The sequence below is a fragment of the Anopheles cruzii genome, chromosome 2 (assembly GCF_943734635.1).
Source record: "Anopheles cruzii chromosome 2, idAnoCruzAS_RS32_06, whole genome shotgun sequence".
Classification (NCBI taxonomy): Eukaryota; Metazoa; Arthropoda; class Insecta; order Diptera; family Culicidae; genus Anopheles; species Anopheles cruzii.
This window is the reverse complement of record NC_069144.1, coordinates 21734430-21759497: the sequence shown is the minus strand read 5'-3', so window position 1 is coordinate 21759497 and position 25068 is coordinate 21734430. Positions and strand designations below refer to the sequence as shown.

The following is a 25068-nucleotide window of genomic DNA, read 5'->3' as shown; positions in this document are numbered from 1 at the left end:
TGTTGTGCATGTGCAAATCGTACAAAACAAAACTGAATTGCCAAACAAAAAGCCACAGTGTCTGTGTGTTTGTGTGTGTTGTATGTCTTCCAACATTCGGCCGGAGAAAGGAAGACGGTTTCGGTCGCGCGCTCCAGACGCAGGCATGACTTCCGCTCCAGAAATGCATTCGACAGGCGCGCCTGGCTGCACTCGCCCCCAGGTCCAGGTCTTAAGCCACCACCTACACACACACACACACACATGCATACAAATAGATCGGCAGGTGGTGGAAAACGACCACGAGTCGAGCTGCGTTTCCCCCGAGAGCTGGCTGCGCGTTTCTATTTAAGCTACGCATTTTTACTACTACCTTATGGGTTGTGTGTGTGTGTGTGGCCGTCGTGGCTTCCGGTGGGGCCCCAACAGGGGGCCATAAGTTGCCATTGGTTTTGCTTTCTACCCTTTTCCGATACGGTTCCGTTACGGAAGCAGTGGCACACCAAAAGAAACAAAAACTAAATCATTTCACTCGATCTGCCTGCCAAAAAGGTGTGGCGATGTGAAGCAAGAGCACTGAAGAGAGAGAGAGAGAGAGAGCAGGAGATAAAAGCGTCAATCCTGTAACATAAATCGCATAAACACCGCGCGCGGCGGTTTAATGCGGAGCGAGAATGAGGAAATCGGGATGATTGGATTGAGTGTGTGGCTAATTGCGCTAAGCAGGCGGCGGTGGCCTCGGCTGTGACTTGCGCTGTTCAGCGAACACATGAGGAGCCGCGGCCACATAAAACCGAACCGCTCGAACCGCAGCGAAACCAGCAAATGTTGAAATAAATTAAATTATTGACAACCATTAGGTTGGATAATGTGGGGCACATTGTTTTCGGTGATCGGTTTTGCAGTCATTTGAAACAAGCCTTTGCGTTTTTAGTTTATTTTTAGCGAAAGCAAATGTTTATGCAAATGTTTTAAGTTTATGACACGGTGCCTTGAGCATTTTTTTTTCGATAACCATTTAAAGTGAATCGTAGAACACTTTAATTCACCTTTTGGTTTAACACTCTAATTCAGTGCCTAAATAACTCATTTGTTTCATCATATGCCTTGTTTGATATTCTTCTGAAAATCGATGTTCTACATTTCATCTGATCCTGCAAGGTCAGAATGGTACTTTTGAAAGTAATAATCCAGGCTGTTCAATAAGTTTTGAGCTTCAATAACAGAGGGGGCAGGTACTAGCGTACATTTTTGTTTTTTATATTGGTACACTCTTCATATGAACGTATGTTAAGTTACATTTCGATCTATTAATTCACTCTTTGTTCACAAACTTTTTAGTATCGACGTGCTATCGTATTTTTTTACAATGGAGAAAATCAAGTATCGTGCAGTGATTGAATTTTTATTTTTGGAAGATTCAAAAGCAAAGGAAATTTGTTAACAAATGTTGAAAGTATATAAGGACTCTTCGCCTTCAATTGCCTTCGGGCAGTGTAACAGTGCAGTGTAAAGTGTATTTCAAACCATAAGACTGTGAGATTGAGCAACCCAGTCTGATTTGATTGTTTTTATTGATTTCTAACAAAACCTGAGTACCTAGAGACTTGGAGAAGTTCTCCAACTTCTTCCGACATGTCCAAAACCATACCATCTCGCTTTTAATGTAAGCTTAAGGAGACCAATTTTAGTTCACGGAACTGCTTAATTTAGATCATAAAATATGGTTATGCACTTTCCATTCCACTTACCCAAAGGGTCTCCCGAGTGGAGTTTAGTGGAGCGCATTGCGCCTTTCATGCACCTGCACCAAATCGGACGACGACGATCGAGCCTCGCGCACTGACGAGTGGCTGACGCTGGCGAGAACCTCGCAACTGCCGAATACAATTTATGCCCCAGCTTTGGTCTACTTTGGTGGCCCGCTGTGTGTGTCCCGGTTCCCGGGGACCCGGAACCCGGGGTCCGGTCGCTGCATTAGATCATTATTTAAATTCCGTTGCCGTGGCGCAAATGTTTTGTATCAATTTCGCTGTCAAAAAATCATGATTTTATTCTATGCACCTCTCCGTGGGGCCCTGGACCACCGCCGCCCCCGCCCGCCCGCGAGGTGGGGCCATCAACCTTTGACTAATCAGACGAGGCTGCTTTTTGCGAGCGACATGCCTAATTTCGGGGGCTTGCCTGGGGTTTTTGTTTTATTTCGGACCCGCCAACCCGGCTGCCGTGCGCCGTTTTGACAGAAGCCCGGAACGGAACTCCCGGTTTTTGGTTTGTATCGATTTTCTGTCCAGCAGATGGGTTTGGGTTTGGCGTCCCTTCGCGGTTGTTGAAATGAGTAACAGTTGGTGTATTGGGCGCGCGAAATGCCAATTGTCAAACAGCGGCACACATTGCTGGGAGGTATAATTTATTTACCCCCCCCCCCCCGGGGCACCCGGGGCACCCGGGCCACTATTGATTAGAACGCTTAATTATGGGCGAAGAAAAATGACGAGAAAAGTGCAAAGCATCACGTGCCTATTGCACTCAATTCACCTCACGACAGGCGCAGTTTGGAGTGTGCAACCCCAATCGCGCATAGCATCGGGTTTGAAGTATTGAAGTTCTATCTACGAAGCGGTGATTTGGCTTATTTTAATTAGAAAGCCCCAATTGTACTGTTTTAAGCCCTAAAGTGTGCCCGAACCACACAGACAAGCGTCACGGCCTTTGAATGAAGCCAAGGAACGACGTTCAGCTGCAAAAGTTAGACGTTAAGTGTGTTAAAAAAGTATTCGGAATTTGGGTTTTTTTCGAAAAAATATTGTTTTTTTCATGAATATCTATTTTGTCCACTTTAAAATAATCCCCATCAGATATGATACACTTGTGCCAGCGTTTTTTTCTAATCCTTGAAGCACTTCAAAAAGTCATTTTTTGTGGTCTTGTTCAGTTTCTTTTTCGATACCGTCTTTTTCTGCTCAATCGTAGCGTAGCGTCGTCCTTTCATGGACCCCTTCAGTTTCCGAAACAAGAAAAAGTCACTGACTGACTGAGAACATTTTAAACCACCAATAAACGCTTTTGGAATAGACAAAAATCGAAGATGAGTAAAAACACGTCCTAGCAAAACAGATTACTCAAAATGGCCGATCTTTTCAACGTAAGTGAGTGACATGAGTAGGAACATAAATCTAAAATCGAATATACTTAACCTGCAGAAATATTTGATACTTATTTGAAATTTTGAAATTATTGATACTTTTTTAACTGTCCTCGTACATCTTCCGAAACGGTCTCACCACGAGCCCCCGAAGGAGCGTTGGCCTTTGTCTGTGCGTCGTGAAACTAACGAAACAGAGTTCAATTTCCGAATGAGAAACCAACCGAAATAAACCCTTACTCTGTACTGTTCACAAACCACCCCAGAGACCACCTTTAGCCCTGTTGAGGAAGTAATAAGGTAGTTCAGTAGTTCGGTGACCTCAATCAATCATGACAATGCTTTCAAGCTGTCCACGAGCGGCGACGACGCGCACGATAAAAGTGATCAGACGAGGTGGGTGGCGGGACCACACACGATCAGAGAGGGTGGTGCTGTAGGGCGTACACAGGCAGGCGGGTTGTCATTTAGTATGTCTTTAATGTACGTGACACTCGCGGAACCCATGTTCTCGGATCTCCTCCCGGTCCCGGATCCACGACTATCCAGTTTTGGATCTCCTCCAAGCACCGGGGGGGAGATCACCGCCCCAGGATCAAAGTGTTTCCAAAGCACGCAGAGGGGCTCCCTCTCGCGGATCACACGGTCTGGGAAACAGGTTGGCCCAGCGGTGTTGGCCCGAGAGTCAAGTCCGGGAGCGCGCTGTAGAAAGAATGAATAATTGTCCCGTACGTCTTAAGCTCTGGAGATTTCTTCTCACAACTAATTATCGCAAAATCTGTCTCGATAACGATCGGCCAATGTACATCGCGTCTTGTTTTTGTGTGTATCGACTGTGAGGATCACTCGGGGACTCACAAGGTTTTGAACATTACAAACCAAGCTTGACGACAAAAACCTGTGCTACTTGGATCACCCTTGGATCGGGGGGTGACCCAGCCAAGTCATGGTTTCTCCTAACCACAAGAAGGATAACAACAGCACTCACTATCAACGCTAGGCGGGGCACAGCAAGGTTGCAGCAACTTGTTGCGGGTCCGCATCGTCGTTGGCGTACGTCAACCCCGAATGATTCACAACTAAACCTAGCTACAAATGCGCAGGCTCTGGTCATGCCGATCCGGTGCGGTTAGCTGAAGGCTGCTGGGAAACCACACGATCGGCGATCGGCATATGCTTATGCTGGGCGGCGCACCGCACCGCGTTGGGAAAGAAATTTACGCTTTCGAGCATCGAGCATAGTTATGTGTCGCTCGATCGGTGGTGGTTTACTCGGCATCGGCAGCCGACCGTTTGATCGATCGGCCTGCCAGAAGGCCATCGCCGGCGAGAGTCGTGCGGGTCGGTCGTTAATCGCTTGTTTTAAGCCAACTCAACCCCTCAACACGGTCCCGTCGGGCGTAATGGTGTTAACCACCGAAAAACGGTGGCTGTGGAGGTTGGAGGTGTGGTGGCGGAGAACCGACCACAGTTCCGCCAAGATTAACACACACACACACGTGCGTACGACCGTAACAGGTTCCCGCAATACCGCAGGACAGCAGACGGTCGGTTCTGGGAGCATAAAAAAATCCGAATCCGAAACAAAGAAAACAAGCATGATCATTATTAGTCAATTGTCACTGTGTGGCTTCCATAGCATCATCATAACCGGACCATTCGACCGTTTAAAAGACCATAAAGCCGGTCCAATGTGTGTGTGTGAACCTAAACTTGTGACAAAGTTCCGTCAACCACCATCAACGGTTGGCTACGCGCACGATTCAAATTCAATTCGAAACAATAAAAAGGGACGCGACAAAAAAGAAATAGAAGCACCTCGACACTGGGCGAGAGAGGATCTTAAGCTCCGAGGTTCGAAAGGGCCCAGAGGCATCGGGGGGGTACCGCGACACGGGAGCACATCAGCAGCAGCCTGAAGTGATGTGCACCGCGTAGTATCAACAAAACCGGCAATAAATCACATCAGAAAAGAATAAAACGATAATTTATTATCATCCCCGGGCGGCGGCGGGTGGTTGTGTGCGTTTGCAACATCGTCCGTTGTTTGATACTGTTTTGAGAGGCAGCCCCACAGAGAGAGAGAGCGAGAGAGCTAGGAGCGAAGGTGAAGTGGTTTTTAGTGAACAAACAAGCATCCGCTGGGGGTTTCCATTACACCCGACAACCCGAGGGTGATCCTATTTCTCACCCATCTTCCTGTCTGGCCATCTCTAAGGGTGGGTGCTGGTGGTATGTTGGAGCGTTGACGAGCGAGCGGAGTTTGAAATATCCGCGCGCGCGATGTGATGGATCCGATTTCATCGTGCGCGCGCAGCTTTTGTCTATTGGGAATACTCTTTGTGTGTGTGTGTGTGTGTCGGTGGCAATGATTGTGATAAGTTCTGCTCACGAAGCACGAAGATAGTTTAACGAGATTAGCGAGCCCGCTATGGGCTTTCGGGGTCTTGCCTCGGAGATTGAAGATGCTTCAGGAACATTGAAGAAGGAACATTATTGCTTCGTTGTGATTTCTGCAATCGGTTTCTGTTTGCTCGAGTGTCGACGGTTGTTGATGCTGTTTCATTCAATTCAACAATGTATGACAGCGAATGGTGAAGTTTTCTCGATGGAAATTATAAGATAACATACGAGTGAGTGTTGCTGTTTGCATACCTTCTGGCGCGTGTTTGGGACTGATGAGAGAACCTAAACTGTTTCTTAGTTTCTGAAAGACAAGTTGGGATATTTTTCCATTCTGATGAATTGTAATTTTTGCCAGCTTGATAATACATTTTGAAACATGTCTGTCATTGCCAGGCTTCTACAATGTTCTTGGCGAAATTTACTCTAGTTGCGTAATTACCGAACAAAACGAAAGAATTTGGTGCGGAAAAATGAAAACTTCAAGCTTCCATCTTCAACTAAACTTGTTGTGGAGAGGCTTAAATTCATCTATGGCCACAAATGGCCGTACTAATTTACCAGATTTAATATAAATGTTACATCATAATTTCATAATTTTGCTCTGAGAACCTCAAACTTACAATCCACGTCTCAAAAAAGCGAATCCAAAGGAAGGATTCAAATGTTCAGTTGGCTAACGTATTTTCGCTATGCACTATTCAAATTTTAGCTTTGGAATGGCAAAAGGAAGCCGTATTCTTTCTCAAAAAATGCTTCTGCGATATCCCGAACTAGCCTATTTTTGGCTTTCTGTAGACCAAAGTTAGGACTAAAGTCTATGGCAGCATGGACGCTGAAGACAGCAGTGGTTTTATCGTCAGAAGTCAAGGTGATCAAACCGAGCCAAAGCAAATATATCCTTAATTTTTTATAGTGTTAGTTTATGTTTTAAATCATTAAATTGTAACCTTAAACAAGCAATTGAGAAAAATATTCTTTATATGATATTGTTAACCCTACTTGATGGCCCCCCATCGACCAAACATTATTTGCGTATCGAAGAGTTCAATTAGGTAGCGTTCGTGAGGCAGCTGAAATTCCACTTCCTTTATACGAACAGCACACCCTAATAAAAGGAGCGATAAAACGGCTCACCGGTAACGGGCAACGCCACTCACCAGGCCAAGCGGGGACGCAAAAATCGTTGATCTGATAAATGATCTATGCTCGCGCAAAGTCATCATCAATGTTTTAACACTCATTAAACGCAGCCACATTAGCCTTGTTTGCCTCGGGCGCGCGCGTTCGCACTTAATAAATCAACCGGGTAACCGGCAATGTCATCAATTCCCACCTCCCGACTCCCTTTACGCTCTCCTTGCTCTAACTAGGTAGTAGTTAAAAGCTGTCAAAAACTCGTAAACCCCGGCTGAGCGATGTGTTCCACCTACTACTGCTGCCTGCCACACAGCTGCAACTTTCAATCAATTTAGCACCACACTCCGCGCACAGGGCCCCAGTTCGACGTGGCGCGCCACAATTTGTCACACGAACTTTCGCGCACAGCGTACGTCCTTCCTGGTGGGAAAAGGCGCGAAAAATCTCCAAATCTCTTTAATTTTCCACCCGACCGAAGCCACCGCCGGGCCACGCGAGTGATAAAATTATTCATACTCGTGGTTATCTCCATTTCATCACGACGCATACCCCGCCACGCCTTGAGCGGTGGCGTGAGCTTTGCCACCCACACCGAGCATCGGTTAAGCATAAAACATTCAAAAAGAGGATAAAAAATAGGCCACCGCCACCGTTACGGTGTGTGTGGTGCGAGTCGAGTCGAGGTCCCCGTCCTTCCCGGTTATGCGAACCAAGGGGGTGGCCTCCACATGGGCTCCTGCTGTCTGGCACCCATCATCCGGTTAACGCGTCAGAATCTTGCGTTAACGCGCGCGTCAGCCTTTTGACGACGCCCGACAACGTTGAGGAGCATGTGCCGCGACATCGCTGATTAGGTGTGAATTACGATCATAAATGATGCTCGGCACTCGCCATCGGAGGATAATATGGTGAAAGCCTTCCAAAATTGAACAGAAACAGGGAGAGAAAGGGAGAAAAATAGAGAGACCGAGAGTAAAGGAAAAGAAACAAACAAACTTCACTCGCCAGAGGGCGACACTGCGGTTGCTGGAAGTTCTCGCCCCACAAAATGCCTTCTTCGACAGTGGGTGGTTGGGTGGTGTACCTTGCCGCACCACCACCCACACTGTCAAACTTCAAAGAGCAAACGTCAAAGTAAATGGGCGATTGAATTGGACACACGTTTAACGGCAGCCTCGAGCCAGCGATCCGACGACGATGACGACGCCGATATGCTGGCGATGATCACGATGGTGGCGAATGTGAAGTCCCCCACCAACTGGAAGACAAAAAAGTGTAACAGAGAAAGAGAGAGCGGGACAGAGAGAGAGAGAGTTCCAAAGGTATGGTGGAGATGAGATAAATGATTCACGTGAATCGACTTGACAATGTGGGAAATTATTAATCATCATCTCCCGTGGCCACCGATCGCGCGGCGGGTCGATTGAAAGCCCTCATACCTCAGGCCTGCCCTCGCTATCCCTCTCTCCCTCTCTCATTATCGGTAAGATGCCGTCAGGATCATCCATATTCCCTGATTAGGAGTGGTCCGCCTCATCTCGCGGCACCGAAAAGCATTCCAGATCGTTTGTGTGTGTGTGTGTGTGTGGGTGTGTAAGACACGTTGACCACCCTCGCCCGTCCGCCATCCGGGAGCATCGGTATGTTGGGAGATCAAAGCATTCCGGCAGCGGGCACCGGTGCAGCGGTGCCGATTGTTTTGGCGCGATTGTTAAACATTTTTCGGCCAGGGAGTGGACTCCGCGGACCAGCGACCCGAACTGCAGGCAATTCCTGGTTCGTGATCTTCGATTGATTGGGAACGCTCGGAGGTGTGCTTTATGCTGCTCGCCTCGCCAATCTATGATGGGGCGCGGAGGTGGTTCGGTGGGCCTCGAACGGTTTCGCCAAAGAATTGGTGCAATTCTTCGAGCCACAAGCGAATCGATTGTTTATTGTTTGGTTTTTCTATTTTTGGGTGTGCAATACGGGACCACGGCGCTTTGGTTGTGGGATAAAGTGTGTGTTGTGGGCATTAGATCTTATTTCGTTGAATGCACCGACGAATGAACCAGAAATGCTGTCGTTGGCCCAAACCGAAACGGGCACACATGAGGTCTGTTGTAGTCGGAGCGAGCGAGTCAAGTAATCTGCATTGCTTATTTTATTGTTTCCAAAGACTCTACAAGTGAATTTATTTTAATTTCTTGATTTTCAAAATCGTAAGACGTAATAAGGCTAAAATAAGGCTACTCAAGCAATTTCCCCATTTTTCTATGGCGTCAGTTAATAAATATCAGGTCATATTTGAGGATAACTGGCTTTGTTCAGTTGTTCCTCGAAATCGATCTCCCTACTAACACGAACTGATTATATCAGATGAGGGTTCTAATTGAGTTTTATTTTACTCATTGTGAAAAAAATAGGATTAACTTAAATTTGTTGTTTATCTTAGAATTGTGAAAACTATAACTCGGTCATCTTCACTGGAACCCCTTTTATTTAGGGCACCAGTCTTGGGGATGGCTTAAATAGTTGCTCGCTCGGATCTAAAGTGCCGACTCAAAGTCCCGATTGTTCCGGTGAAGTACGTCTAGCACTCAAAAGTGCAGTGCATGATGGCTCTGCAATTTCTCAAACGCTGCCCAGTTATGCTATTAATAAGCAAACACCAGCCCTGAATTCCTGCAACGCGTGGCGCGTGTCTCTGTGAATGTTCCTCGCAGCACGTTTATGCTGGAAAACCAACCAAGAAGCTCGTAGTCCCGTTTCCGAACGCGACTAAACCGAAAAGACAGCAGCGAGAGCTGCACAAAAACGAACAGGACCACCTCTACACTCAGGGCAACAACAGAAAAAAGTACGAACGGGAAGCCACATGGAAACGAAATTTATTTGGCCAAATTTCCGCCGAATTCGCGCTGCGTTTCCCTTCGCCGGGCCGGACCTTTTTGGTCCGCCGTTTGTTTGTTTTCGTTGGTGACGAAGCTAAGGCTGTTGGCGGCAGGAGAAAAAAACACGCTCGGCATCGCAAGGACTCGGCTGGCTCGGAGTCAGCCCCATGCGCGCACTGCCAAGAACCGACGTCTGGCCGAGGAGCATAGGAGCAGTGTGTCCTATATGCCGGTGCCAGACCAGACATTGGCCTTCCTGACATGACACACACACACGCGCGCGCTGGGGTTGGCTTCTGTTTTGACATACTACTAGTCACACGCATAAGTTGAGGAAAATTGTTCCCCGCGTCGACTCGACAGGGGAAGGACTCTCGCGTACGACTCCTGCGTAACGACCGTCCGTACCGATTGGGGATGTAACCAAACAAACAGCCAAACGCCACCGTATAAAAAAAGGACGAAGCGATGTCATATCTTTGATCATATCGGAGACCATGTATGAACCCGCAAGGCTACGCCCCGGTTACTTTCGCCATTCGGAGCGGCCTTTCTGGCGCGGCCAACTTCGCTTGGGCGGCGAACCGAAAATGTGCAGAACCGGGGGCAGGAAACGGGTTGAAAACTTTGTCGTGTTCCGCCAAGTCCTTGCCGAGTCCCGCCATGGGCCGTGGCCGGGGAGTTGCATACCCGCGGGGCCGTAGTTTGTGGTCCCGTTTAAACGCAAGTCAACCACGGGCATGCACCGCTCGGGTCCTAACCTGTGGCCTTCCGTGGAGTTGGACTTCGTCGCTTCTAATGACTTTCAACTTTGCTAGCCCACCACAGAACACATGGCGGCGGGGTTGAGAATGTGACTAAATGAATTGTTACTTTGACGGGCGAAGTCGGCGTCGCGCGCCGTTCTCGCGGCGGGCCGGAGAACAATTTCCGATGCCATCATGATACTTTGATGAAGTTAGTCGTGTTAACGATGCCATCCCACGGCATGGACATGTCGCTAGACGTGGGGTAATCTTTTTTGTTTAATGTATTTCCACTGACTCTTTGAGCGAAGTCAAAGCGAGGCGATATTAGGCGTGTCGGTCGCATATGAAAAGATTATTGTTACGTTGTTAATTAGACGGGGTGAAAATACTGTTTTGGGGGGACGTGAAACTACTATTCTGAGCTTGCGAAAGGAAGGTGCTCTGGTTCCAAAAGAGGCAGATTTTATTGCACCTCACTCACCGAAGAAGTGCATTTTGTTTGAAGAACAGAACCTTTCAATTAGTTTTCAGAAACTGCGTTGGTCAACCAGACCAGTAGGGGTTTTCCTCCAATTCTTCATGTCCACAGTATTCTTTTTCAACTTCCAAACTCGATAGTTGGCCAGTACTTTTTGATTTGGGCAAAGTGGCATGATTGGGTCCCGTTGTAATGGTGTCACTGAAGTGGCATTATTACTGGTGCCTCTGTCCTAGTGTCAGGTCTATAGTGTGGTCAGCGGGGAAAACTTCGCAGAATTTTTTTCTGCTTTTAGGTCTTGAAAGTGTCCTGAAGTTTAGTAGTTCCCAGATCCATCCCAGTTACCTTCATTTAAATACTTTCATAACAGTTTCTGACATTGTAATTCTAACAAAATTATTGACTTTTGTCTGTCGCACTCATATCAGGTGCCAGAACGGAAGTTTCAAGCATAATTTATGATCCAAAAGATTGTTTATGATCTTATGGAACTCATAATGGCTTAGACTAGAAAGCTCGGAAAACTCATTCAACATTCGTTGTCTAAAAGTACACAACCTTCGTACTCGTTTAGAGGTTTGGTGTCCAACTATTTCCGAACGAGTATTTTGCTCTTTCCAATTTTCTCAATCTCCGGTTTACTGGCACCATTTGACGGATGTCCTCCTTACACAGTCACCTTTTCGGTGCTACGATGGTTCGAATTGAACTTTTGACATTCGAAATTGGAGAAATGGAGCATTGTCGAACGGATCATTAAGGTTGTTGTAGTAAAGTAAGCAATAGTCCAATAGAGATTTAGAGGGACTAACCAGCTCTGTCGTATGCTCTTTGCAGGGATTCTAACTCGGTTCGCTGTAGTGTAGGATTTCGAAGTAGCCACGGTTCTATCACTACCGACGAAACAACTCACTGCTCTAATGGACCATTCCAGTGCGCCACGTAAGACATAAAAAAGCGCAATAATAGAAAAACTCGGATATGATGTAACGTGGCCTAAGCACTCACTTAGTGGTTGCATCTTCATCAACGCTGCGTTGGTAGCCTCGGTCCCAACGGGGCACAATGTGCGCAGTGTGCAGTTCCGAACGTGTGCTCTCCAAAGTCGGCCCATTATGCGGCATTAGCTAGGCACGTGGCAGGCAGGTCCACGTTCGGCTCGAGCCTGAAGAGAGTCCCCGGGAACCGGTTGCGCCACGTTCGCCGTCGTCGTCGTCGTCGGGTGTGGGTGGCGCATAGATCGATCGGCGAGAGAAGCTTTATATGCAAATAATGGATTCACTGTCGGTCTTCGCCCGGCGCCAGGCGAAGGAAGAAGAAACCAAACACACACACACAGAAAACGATATGCGCCTCAGGACCTGCCACCCGGCGAGCGTGAGCGGCGGGAGAGGCGCATTGTTTCGGGCAGGCCAGCCCAACATACTGCCAGGAGGCCAGAGCCCTTTTCGGCTGTCTCGCTTCGGCGACCGCCGCCGCCGCCACGGGTCTTCAACGAGCCACTTTCGCGGCACCAGCCCAGGATGTGGCCCGCTGATCGATCGGATTGAAAGGCTTATTTGCCCCGATTGTGGAGGGACTGGTGCACCCACCCTCGCCACCCACCCGGGACTAGGTGCCCACCTTCGCTAGGCCGACCTGGTTCGACCTTTTTTACCACCACGAGCAGCCGCGTTGCGTTGCTCAATTCGCTCCGCTCAATTGCTCTGCGCTGTAAGCAAATAAACAAAAAACCCTGATCCTGTCAGCGCGCCCGCACAATGGCCCATTGGGAAGTGGTGGACGGGTGCGGGGAAATGGCCCTCGGCCACGGGGTGGGGACGGTGGGGAAGCACAAAAACCAAATCCCATAGATAACCGCCATCGCAAACGATCAAGATAAATCATCAATCAGCCTCCGCCGCATCCTGCCGGCCTGCTCTTCGGAACGCCAACGTCACTGGGTGGTCTCTCGGGGTGGGACGGGGGCGGGTTAACAGCAAAGGGCAGCCCTTAGAAAAAAAACAAGGGCCCATAAAGTGCAGTGCAGCATATGCAGAATAAATGTGCTCGAAATGACTATCATTATCTGGGCGATATGTTAGCGGGGACGGTTCGCCAATCGGTGGGGCCGGCTGTGCCCTTTTCGGGTCGCCCCCCTCTAGTCAAGCGAGGATGCCCCCGGGGCGGGTGTTAAGATTCTGTTGCCCCGGCTGACAGGGAAACCTACGGCCACCCCCCGCGCGGTTTAGGATGGGCCCCATTTCGGGCGGGCGAAATTGAGTAATTGAATGATTGTATCGCTGATCTCGACCGATCGACGAGCATCGGTGTGTAATAACTCTATTGAAAGGAAAATGTTTGACCAATCTGGCGCTGGGGCCAACTCCGTCCCGTAGGGGGTGGGCAAACGCGATTGTTTCCGATGCAAAAGGTCGGCCCGAGGTGTTTTTGGATAAAATTCACCATCGCCTTTCGGTGCCTTGGCATGGCATTTGGCGAAAGGTGAAAAAAGCTGTTTGATTGGCAGACGGGCAGGTGCACTAAGTTGCGGGAAACAATCTAAATGAGGTCTGCTAAAATAAGCGGCGACCGGAAACTAGTTAAACAAACGTAAACAAGCGCACACCGAAACAAGTGAAAGAATGTGGAAAATGGCAAAGATTCAAGAAAGATAAATAAAATAATGAAAGAACTGCGGCAAACAAAGAAGTACCTTCCAAAGCTGAAAACATAATTGGAAAAACAAAATGTAAAATTAACCCTGCTAAAGAGTGAGTTGAAAATTGTACCAAGAAATGTAAGACTAGAAAAAAGGAGTAAAAAGTAATGAAACTAGGAAAATAGTTCGAATCACCTACAGACAACAACAACCGTTGACCGCAACGAAGCAAACGAAATTTGCCCATTTAGCAATGACTTAAATGCGCCCGCTGCTCATTACGTCCGATAAACGTCATTTTCCTCTACTCTGTGTGTGGCACTAGGACTTGCCGTGAAGGTCACTTGCCCGTTGCCCCGTTAAGCAGTGCGATTTTCGACGCCATACGGGCGCCGCCCAGGTTCCTGAGCGGCCAGCAGGTTTCGATTGCTTCGGTACTCCTCGGTCCAGTCTTCCAGTGGCCCGGAAACGTTTACCGGTGGCAGTTCCGGCCTGGGCGCTTTCGTCAAAACCTCGAAAACCACAGGATGAGTCTAACTGTACACTGTTGCTGCTGCTGCTGCTGCTGCTACAGGTTCAATCTCCGCCGATATGCCAATCAAGATTTTTCGGAGACTCACTTAGGCCGAACGTTGCCGCCGATTCCCATAGACTACCGAGCGTGTGCGGCTTCCCGCGAGCCGGGAGTCTCCTTTCGGTGGCGCCTCGGGACCACCAGTCCGGGCCGCAGCCCGCAGCTCGGTGGCGCAACGAGTCAACAGCAGGGAGATACGGAGACGCGATAATGATACACCACTCCTTCCTGGCCATTGTCCGGCCGAACAGAACGCTTTAGCATTATTCTCACCTACTTCTTCCGAGGGTCCCCCTCTCTCTCGCAAGACTACCGTTTTTTTGTTGTTGTTTGGTGTTTTATTTTTCTGTTGGCTTTCTTTCTTTCTTCGCATCATTTTCCACCTTTTCTCCCTTGTACCATCGCACGAGTCTCTTTCTCTGACGCTCGGCACTCCAGAGTGATGTCCAGGTCTTCTTCGCTCCCGTTTTCTTCAGCGCTCCTTTTTTTTGCTTCTTGTTTTCTCTCTTCATTTCGTTTCCTTTTCATTCAATCAATTTCTTTTCCTTCAATCAATTCGATTAATTGCATATTTAGACATCACTACCGAATCAATCTGGCCGCGCACGGCCGCCGCGGTGCGCTGTGGTGTGAATGAGGATGACCACACCGTCGATGGGCCGCCGTTTACCGGAGTTACCCTCCACCACCACTCCCTTCCCAACCGTCTGGTGGGCGGCTAGTTTCGGTGGCGAAGCGATTCACGAATTGATTGAGCTGATTTTTTCCACCCTCACTCGGCCCGGCGGATAACACACTTTTCGCTGTGGTCGGCTCGGCCTTTTTGGCAGCCGATTCGACGGCCAAACGTCAGCAGAAGGAAGTAAAAGTTGACCCTTCGCTGGGCCGTGCAACTCGCCAACACTCGCTGAATAGGTTAAAAGTTATAAGATGCGCAAATATCCGGGGCATTCGAGCAATTTCGAGCAGTTCTGAAGGTGACAAACGAATACACATTTTTGCGGATTAATTTTAACACCGAGGTTCTGGACCGCCAAAATTTATTATTCAAGTAAGTTTTACTTAATTTTTTATTTTTTATTTTCTCAGGGCTCAATGCCCAAACCCATGTAATAAATAGGTGGCCAATAATAGTCCCTTGCCTCGCCCTTGCCTCGCCCTCGTCTATTTGTCGTTGTTTGCACTCAGTTTGCAGTCCTTTCTTGTGTTCATTTGCTGATGTGTGAGGACCCACCAGGCAATCAGCAACACTTTTCAAGTTGGGACACTTAATTGTTGGCCAGCTGGAATGTAATTGGCTCCGAACAGAAACCCCTTTCCGAAAGGGTCAACGTTGGTGATTAAATTTTCAAAGCTTCACTGCATCGATCCAATTGGCACTTTGAATGTTCCGAAAACCATTCGCCAACCTCTAAGAGTTCCCCGTCGGAACCGTTTAATTACATACATGAAATGGAGGCTCCCGTGTGCCTGGCACTGGGTGCCTGGTTTTTTCCAATGACCCACTGTACCGTGTTGCACCCCACAATGACCAATGAACAATGACCCACTGCACCGACCGCGAGAGATGATCTCTCGTGTGGTCTGGCTGAGTGCTGGACTGGGGACTGTCACAATCTCAAGGGGACATCTCTTGGCAAAACGCCGACACCGACGCCCTGTAGTTCGCCATCGTGTATGAATGGAAGAGGTACCGATCAATGAGTGGAAAACAAGACATTAAGCCAGCAGCACGGCACCGCCACCTCCAAGGTTGATGTGCCCGAATGAGGAGTCTTGTTCCTCGATTGATAGTCTGCTCGCCTGGGCCAAACGGTCTGAGATTGGAACTGAGTGGCGAAAAACTGCACAACGCTGCTGCTGGGTGAGAAAATGACGATTCAATCAGCGAAAAAAACCGGAGGTGGCCACCGGGAACAAAAAAGGGCAAACCGTATCGAAAGGATGCGCTCTACCACGGCGGCGGCGGCGTCGATGTGGCGAGGTGAAAATTGAAAGTGAAGGACTTTTATCTGGCTCGCCGGCGTCGTCGCCGGGGTTCACACGGACGCGGGTGGCAAAAACTGGCACTAGCGAGAGAGACCCATAGGACCAAAGGCCTGGGCCGTGTGAGCGATTACCGGCCGGCGGAAGACCCTGAATTAAGCACATCGGGACGCGAAAAAAGGGCATTCGCGCAGATAATGCACCGAGATGGATGAAATTACATTTATTACCTCCGCGAAGGTGCCAGAGGTACGACAGAGGACCTCACAGAAGAGATCTGGACCATTTTTTCCATCACACCCACAGATATTGCCGACCTCCGGGACGTTTTCCTGCAACTTTCATTCTTTCGGCAGACTTTTTGAGCATAACTTCTTGACTCCCAATCAGATTCAGGCGGACTGAGACTGGAAGATTCGTACACCGTCCCCAGCTCAGGTCACGATTGCACGTCAAGCAGCATTTCTGTGGAAACCTCGCTACCCCAAGAACTAACGCCAGCGATTGTGATGAAGAATTCGAAGAAAGACCATACGCAATAAAAAGCAGTAGCTCCGCCGTCCCTTGCCACAGCTGAATAACGCGCCGTTCGGGTTTTTTTCGCGCCCCAAACACGCGAAGATTTATGTAGCGCGAAACCCGGCCCGGCCAAGAATGGCCGCCACCGCTAGTGCCTCGCGCTGCACGACCACGGCGCGACCTCCCAAACAAAGAGATAATATTTTTCGCCCCACGTTTTTCACACACATGGGGCACCTCGTAACAAGGCAGTAACAACAACAACTACCCCAAAAGCGGGTCCACCTCCTTCTCCGCGGGTTGTGTGCCAAAAAATGGGTATTTGGGCGGCATCATAGAGGTCGCCGCCGCCGCCGGGAAGCGGATCAAACGTGCTAACAAGATGTGCGCGTCGTTGCGTCACTGTTGGGCTGCTCTCCCATCCCCAAATCATAGGTCCCACCACCGGTGGCAGTGGGGTCGTGGAGAGAGTCGTGAAATGATAGAGCAACTCCTAGTCTCTCGATGGAGCCCTCGATGGCGGGCCAGCAGCAGCAGCGTCATGATGAGTCGACAGAAAGTCGGCCCAAAACGACGCGCACCCTGCCTCAGGAGCCTAGACTAGAGTAGGCCCGGCCCCGATTTGAGACCTCCTCTGATCCTCTGGTAAAGACTTTCTTTCAGCGGGATGCGGGAAAAGGTTATCAGTCAGTGGATGATGTGCGACGATGCGATGCGGGTGCCCGACCCCAGGACCTGGGTGGACCGGCAGGGCCAGCGAGGTATCATCGCGCGGATAATTAATTGATCGGTACCGGAGCTTGTTTCTGTAATTGGACAAATGGACTACCTCCAATGTGTCGGGCTACACCTCCTAATCCCCTTCCCGGAGCGTGGAGCGCTTTCGGCAAACATCTGATGGGCCCGCCTCAGTCACGACTTTTCTCACTACGCCCCCCCCCCCCCGTCCAGGAACCCGCCCGCGGCCAGGGTGATCTTTACCGCGGGGTGATACCGCGATTGGTTCCCACCCTGCTGGACCACAACCACCAACTCGATCGCACTTTCTATTCCCGGGGCTCCGTAACAGGCGGTCAAAATCAGATGCTAACTAGAAACGAGATTACAGTGGTTTAAACGTGGACTTTTGGACTTTAAGTGGAATATAAAAATCATACGCCGCCTGAAGTTATGCAATATCAGTAGCAGAACTACGTCTGTCGTCTTCCTGTTATAATTAGTCATTATTTCCACTTCCTTCCTCTTTTTCTCTCTCAGTGAATCGACCGAAAGGACAGCACTCGGCCCCGCGGGGAGGACCGCCACGGTCGTGGACGAACGCGGAACTGACCGAGGCGCTGCAGCACGTGTGGAACAAGAAGATGACGACGAGCCAGGCTTCGCGGATCTTCGGCATCCCGTACAACTCGCTGCTAATGTACGTGCGGGGCAAGTACGGCAAGAGCCTGAAGTTGGAGCAACTGCGCAAGGACTGCATCAGCGGGCCACCGATCGAGCTGCTGCAGATGGGTGTTGGCAATAGTTCCGGCAAGGACAAGAAGGACAGCAACAAAGATCAAGGAGGCGACCTGCACCATCACGGCGGTGGCCCCGGGCGAGAAGGCAGCAACGGTAGTGGACCGAACGGTGGTGGTGGAGGCGGTGGCGGCGGCGGAGCCAGCGATCTCCGGGGGCCACGGTCGGTCTCGTCGGAACCGGACCTACTGTCCAGCCCAAACCCCCTGTTCAACCCGTTCCCGGGTGGGTTCTATCCGGACTTCCCGGGCGGCTTTCCGGGGCTCCCGCTCAGCATGCTGAACCTGCTGCCCCCGGACCGGCACCCGCCCCACTCGCTCCCGTCGCTGGCCGTGGACGAGGACTGCAAGAGCGATCGCTCGAAGCAATCGCTGGACGATGACTTCCCGCAACCGCTCGCCCTGAACCGGCCGACCGCCGACCAGCTGGCCGACAGCCGGCGCGAGATATACCAACAGAACGGGCAGGACTAATATTTAAGATTCATGCGCCAGCTGCAGCCACCGACGCCGAGTTAGGCGGCTCCGGGAGGGGGTCCCCCCAAATTGTTATCGCAACATTAGCTCAATTCGCACACGCATTCCTACGTTCGTTTACGTTTTGTGATTACTTTGCCCCGGGATCCACGTAGGTCTAGGTGACGACGGTGGCGACAGTAGCCTTTGTTTTCTTTTCCCTGAGTTTAAGACGCGCAGCTTGACGAGTGCGAAACGTTACATAACTTATTTGTTACTACTGATCGGAAGCAGCAGCAGCAGCAGCGGCGAGTTTATACGAGACACGTATAGGCATTACTTTAAGTTCTTCGGGGCAATAATTGTGGCGCACGTGTGGCGCTGGACACACTGGAAGACTGGTCGGTTGTATCGAAGTGCAAACATTCCGCGCAAAACGGTCTTTTGCTTTTTAACTGGTGCAAACTCGTGCAACACGCAAATATGATATTATGGACGGTAAAAGACAAACAAGTTTCTAGTTTAATGTTTCAATGGGCTATTCCTAAGTTGAAGAAAAATGTATGGTGCTTTCTCGAATATTATTTCTTAAGATTATATACGTATTTTTACACACGTTACACAGCCGCAAACCGAACAGAATCCAACACACACACACACACAGTCACACAAACAATAATAGTCTAAGCAACCTCTGCATGTCAACCACGTGTCAAACAATGGTCAAATCAATTACCGAGAACGTAAGCAAACCGAGCGCATTGTGCGAGCTCACAACAAACGAGACAGAAAGAGAGAGAAAGAGAAAGAGAGAGGGAGAAAAATGTGCTTCCTGAAGAAAGTTAGCGATTAGGGTGTTTTTCTTCTCCTGTGTTGTTGTGTGTCAATCAATAGGCCAATACCATGCTCCCTTGCTTCTTGCTGCACAGCTGTCTCTCTCTCTCTCTCGCTTCTATTGGTTCTTCCAATTCGTCAGTTTTGTTTTTGTCATTTTTGGCGCAATTGTTTATTTATTTTTATTACGGCCGTAAAACTCCGCCCGTCTTATAACCTCGTTTATTAGTTGGTAAGCGACTACCGTAGCAGTAAGTGCAATTAATTTTTTGACTTTGCAGATTCTTTATTTTTAACTTACCGCATTCGGTGTACATAGATATATAGATATTATATATAGATACGTATTCGTAGTCTCCAGCTTTCGGCTTCGAAACAGACACAACAAAAAAACAAAAATTGAGGATTTGGTTTGAGCAACTCCTTTTGTGATGCTGATAGATCAACACTTCTTCCGTTCTTGATTTCTATCTCGATTCCTATTTACTTTAGTTTTACGCTTGGCCTTGTTTAGTTAATTCGGTTCTCGTTTTGTAACTCGTAGTACTTAGAGGGGGAGAGGGGGAAAGGGAGGCCGCAATCAAGAACCATGGTGGGGAGACACAAACACTTCAAAGAAGAGCCGACGCCGACACACCAGCTGAAATATACAGTATTAATAAATCAGATATTCTCGCAATACCCTTACATCATCCATTACGTTCGTTTGTTATTGTTTTGTTCTTCTGTTTGTATTGTTCGATATTATTTCTTTCCATGTTTCATTTCATTTTCATTTTGTTTTACACATTTTCCTGTTCCTGTTTTACCGTTTCAGTATAGGATACACCCAACACACCCACAACTAGCAGGACGCAGCTCGCGGAAGGTCGAATCGAAATGATTCGTTCGAAATAAGACTGAGACCCACTGAGATCTTACACCTATCCCGTTGGAGTAGGGCGTTAGGCGATAGGAGAAGCTCTCAAATAGCTCACATGCCTCTCATCATGTTATTCACTCTTCGTTAACTTGTTTCATTTTACTATGTTTTGTCCTCATTTGTGGTTTTGTTTCACTTCTGTTCAAGAGCCCGCTCGCTTCAAAGCGTTTTGTTGGTTGTTACATTACTGTTTGAGTTTGCAAACAAGCACACACACAGACACGAACCCGATTTAACCCCACTTAACTAACGACCGTCTGATGCACCGTACGTTCACGCCTCCAAACACAGAGCAATAGTGTTTTTGTTAATGCAAACTGTTGTAGGTAAATACCGAAACTCGGGGCACACCACATTGCACTTTTGTGCAGTGCCAACCGAACCACTCGCATCAAAGTGCGCGCGAGTGTGACAAAGTTACTAATGCTAGCCCAAAAATAGTCACAGGAAAACTCTACTCACAACACGCAACGCAACCAACGCAAGCAAGCAAACTAAACTCTCTGACTATAGCAAGTTAAATATGAAGCCAGCAGCAAACAAGCAGATGATGATGATGATGAAAGGTCATACAACATACAAGCAACCACAACCAATAGTTCCTCAATCAATATACATATACAATAATACTTACAACAGTTATTTGTTGATCAAGATTAAGAAATAAGCCAACCGACAACAGCAACCATACACACACAAACACACGCGGCGTATCTCGCGACCCACACAGTGTTGGAAACCCCCAGCCGGGAAGGTGTTAAGGAGCAATAGGGGACGGATACACACACACACACGCGCACCCACGGGAAGAGTTTGACTGTGTTATGCCTATGGCAACAACTGAGACGGTTGTTGGGTGTTTGTGGGTCCTGTGTGATGTGGTCCTGGCCGATCCTGGGCTCCATTCCCTACAGGGTGGGTCCTTCGGGTGGGGCTGCTCCCTACTGCCGCCCCACCTACCACTACTACTACTGCTGCTGGGTCGCCGATACGCCCCGCGTGTGTCTCTTATTTACAAGATAGCACCAGAAACTGTTCAAAACAGTTCCAAGCACCGAATCCATAGCTGAGTTAAGTGGAATGGTTTTTTACACAACACGGAACCGGTTTACATTACCAGAGACGATCGACGGCGATCGGAACCGGAACCGGGGCCGATCCGGGGCCGAGATCGGAGCGCAACTACACATATAAAGGCCGGGCCGGGAAACTGTTTTTTACATATATTTTTATACAACGCAATACGCAATAGGCAGGTAATAGAGGCAGGATCGGACGAGAGAATATTGAAGAATGGGGAAACCAAGGATTTAAAGCACTGGACTGTCAACTCTCGGTAGCTCGGAGGAGTGGTCGGAGCCGGGAAATCATTTTCACGCGGGAAGCGCACTAACGGAATGGACGAGGCCCGGTTCCGGTGAGCGTACCGGAACGGCGAGGGGGGAGCCTCGAATCCGGAGAGGGACAAACAACACACACACACACACATAAAGACACACGTACTGGCTGGTAGCAGATTTTATACACAACCTCAAACAGGGAAAGGGATTGCTAATGCAACAATGTTATGTACAGAGAATCAAACCAAAAAACACAGCATACAGCATAAACAAGCGAGCAATGGCATATATTAATCGACGTTGCTTTGCGATCAGAAGCCCTCTTTCGTTTCGTTCGTTTCGGCACAAAGCGTGAAAAGTAATACTTCTGAACATTCTGTTTCCGGTTCCGGCGCGAAGGGGAAGTAAATCGATCTCAATCGATCCGAACCACGCATTTCGGAGTAAACCGGGCAATTGTACAAAACTTAACTGGCAAAACTAAACTACAATTTGAGCAACCCACAAAAAGAGTTGAACAACAAACTCGTGTAGATCCGCAACAAACTGATTTGAAAATGTCCGAAATGATAGTTTTTGGTTTGTTAAACACGGTCACGGCCATTCTGAAAGAGACTAGAGTATACGAAAGAATGGCGTTAGTGAACCGAAAACCCATTGGGGCTCCGTGTTCTTGGTAACATTTACGTTTAAGGGGGGAAGAACTGTAAAAAGGAAGCGCAAGTAAAGTAATAGAGAGAGAGACAAGGCGAAACAACAAACAAACATAAACAGGATTACTGAATAAGGTGAACCATATGTACAAAGCTGGAACCCGAACCTAGCAACATTATTAGCGCAACGTGCAATTAAGGTGTGTGTGTGTGCGCGCCCGTGTATTTCATTGTTGTTTTTGTTCCGAATAGGTAATTCTGCCACAACCCAGTGCCACAACGAACAAGATGCGTATTATTTAAGAACTTTACACACACACACATACAACAGTTACTACTCAGCCCCAAGTTTGAGTCCGCATCAGGCGAATATCGAGCACAATTCAAAGCAATAGACAATCTTGAAACCGAATTTCGTTGAACAACGTTTTACGTTTTGCTGTCGGCCTTCACACCCCGTCGAAGGCCGTTTCTCCTCGTTTCCCCGTTTGCCTTTTTGTGAAACAAACTTACGACAGTATCGAAGCCAAAGTACCGAAATGGACTCACTCACACTTAGCACACTTGAAACAATAGCAACCACAACAGGAGCGATAAAAGAGGAAAACAAGGCGAGAACAAACAACAAACTCCTGCACTGCGCCGGCAGCATTAAATAAACAAGTGAATAAAAACAGGGTAACATAATGAATTTCATATACATAAACAAATCTTTAACCGTAAACCTTTAACGAAACTGGCCGCGCGCGCGAAACGGCTAAAAATAGTGAATAATAGTCTGGCGAGCTGGTGTGATCGTGATGAAACAATAGACACGACACACTCGAAGGGCCGCCACTCAAACCACACACACGCACTCCACTCAAACGACAACTACAGGTGACTCAAATCCTCTATTTTTACGAACCGAAATCGGAAAACAAACAGTAAACGCGTAAAGGTAAACGTGTAAAGTAAAGGTAGCAAATGTAATAACTGAACATGGCGAGAAAAGGAGAAACGAGACCGCTACTGCAGACTACTACGCCGCCTCCCCCCCCGGCCCAGTACGGCTCAATGTGGCGTCCAATTGGCGCGGGGGCGGTCGATTCTTGTTACTTTTTCAAGGATGTGCAATGTGATAATGTACGAGACGCATGCGGCCGAGTGTGTTTCTTCGGTTTTGCATTCGTGTACTTCGTGCGTTTCAATGTGACTTTTGTTTTGTGGGGATCAATGAAAATGGGGGGAAAATCTGTAAATATTTCGCTAAAGAACCGACGGAGAGGAAAAGGGTTTTCAGAATTTGTTCATCAGGTTGCGTTTCTTTGCTGGGTAGACAAAAAAGGCGTTGGACAGTCCCTTTGCAGCACAGTGTCGACGGAGGGATAGTAATGCAACAAAGAGTAAAAAACAACCTAGAAAAACTAACTTAAAATTAACTGTTAATTATTTAGGCAAAAATTGTGGACGCGAGATCTTGGAAAACTGGAAAAGAAAGGGCGAGAGGTAACGGCGCTCGAACTCTAGGCAAGAAACACGGTAGCGGTAACGAAGAATGTTTAGAACAAGCAAAAGGAACACACCCAAACATAAGTAAAACGGCTATTTTAAGTACTCTATTTGATAATATTTGTAATATAACACTACTCTGTACCAACCAAGTCTAACAGCTCCTTCTCTGTAGCACTCTCTAACGACGTGTGTGCGTGTAAAAAACGAACGATAAATTCGAATTCGAAACATGCGACGGCCAGTGGTCGCCGAAAACTATTATAAAACAAGATTTTAAATAATAATTGGAACATCGCCCGGAACATCGATTCCTCGCAGGGCGGAGGTCGCTGGCGCAGGTTGGTTGGCCATCTACCAGAGGCGTGGGGGAGCAGGGCGTGTGTAAAAAGCGTCAATCCAACCGACGGGCGGGTGTCTCTTAGCCAGACGAACTACGAAAACTACGGTCAAAGTGTGCACCCTAAAGACGCCAGTGTCCGGGTGGTACTTAAAGCAAGCAAATCTAAACACCGTTTTGAGTTTGGGCCTTCTGAATTAGCGTACTCTGTTTGAATGGTTGTTTCTAGTCTGTACGATGAATGGATTTATACGTAGCGGGGCGCGGGGCGAGCACTAACTAACAGCAACACAACGATCGGCGGATCCATCGGCGGATGGATCGGTCCGCCATGGTCTACCATAAACTACATAGCGTCAGGCTCCGCGCAGAAATACGGCACAGAAGTACGGTGGACGAAATAGAAACGCGCCGAAATGGACGGCGCATCCAAAACACACAAAATTCTGCCCCCACAAAATTGTGAAAAAGTGTAATGACAAACTATTTGGCACTCATTGATATTTACTGTTATATAACAATTATGGAACAGAAATAAAACAAAATTGAATAACAAAATGGAACCGTTAGTTGGCGTCGCGTTTGCTTGCGGTGCTTTCAGTTATATTTCCTCAAAATAGGTGACCAATCAGAGTATTTGGCCGTCTCTTTTAAGCCAACTTTTACTTACTAATACAATGATTTAAATTTATTATATCGAAATGGTGATTTATTGAACGACAAATTCAGTTTGGAAGATATGATTGAATTGTTAACCTGTTTAAAATTCTGTCCGTTTGTGTGATACAAATTCTCCATAGTGTCCGCAGAAAGCTTCCGCAGCGAAAGCTCTCTGACGGACAAACTTGAGGACCACGAGAGAAAGTTCAAATTAAATGTTAAATTTGGAGGAAAAATGCAAGATATTTCACTTATTTTATTTTTGGTTCGCTTTATTCAATTATTTCAGTTACAGTGTACTGTTTATGTTGTTTATTTTTTCAACGGAACAATGAATGCATTCAAACGGCCGATTTGAATGCCTTTTATAA

The 25068-nt window shown here is 48.1% G+C and overlaps 1 protein-coding gene across 1 annotated transcript in view; it reads left to right on the top strand.

Moving 5' to 3' along the window:
- Positions 1-18475, top strand: part of LOC128278664 (protein jim lovell) — a 28621-nt gene extending 10146 nt beyond the window's left edge. The window contains exon 4 of the mRNA XM_053017396.1: positions 17745-18475. Within this exon, the coding sequence (XP_052873356.1) occupies positions 17745-18475 (731 nt within the window). The remainder of the gene's footprint in view (positions 1-17744) is intronic.
- The last annotated feature ends 6593 nt before the right edge of the window (positions 18476-25068 follow it).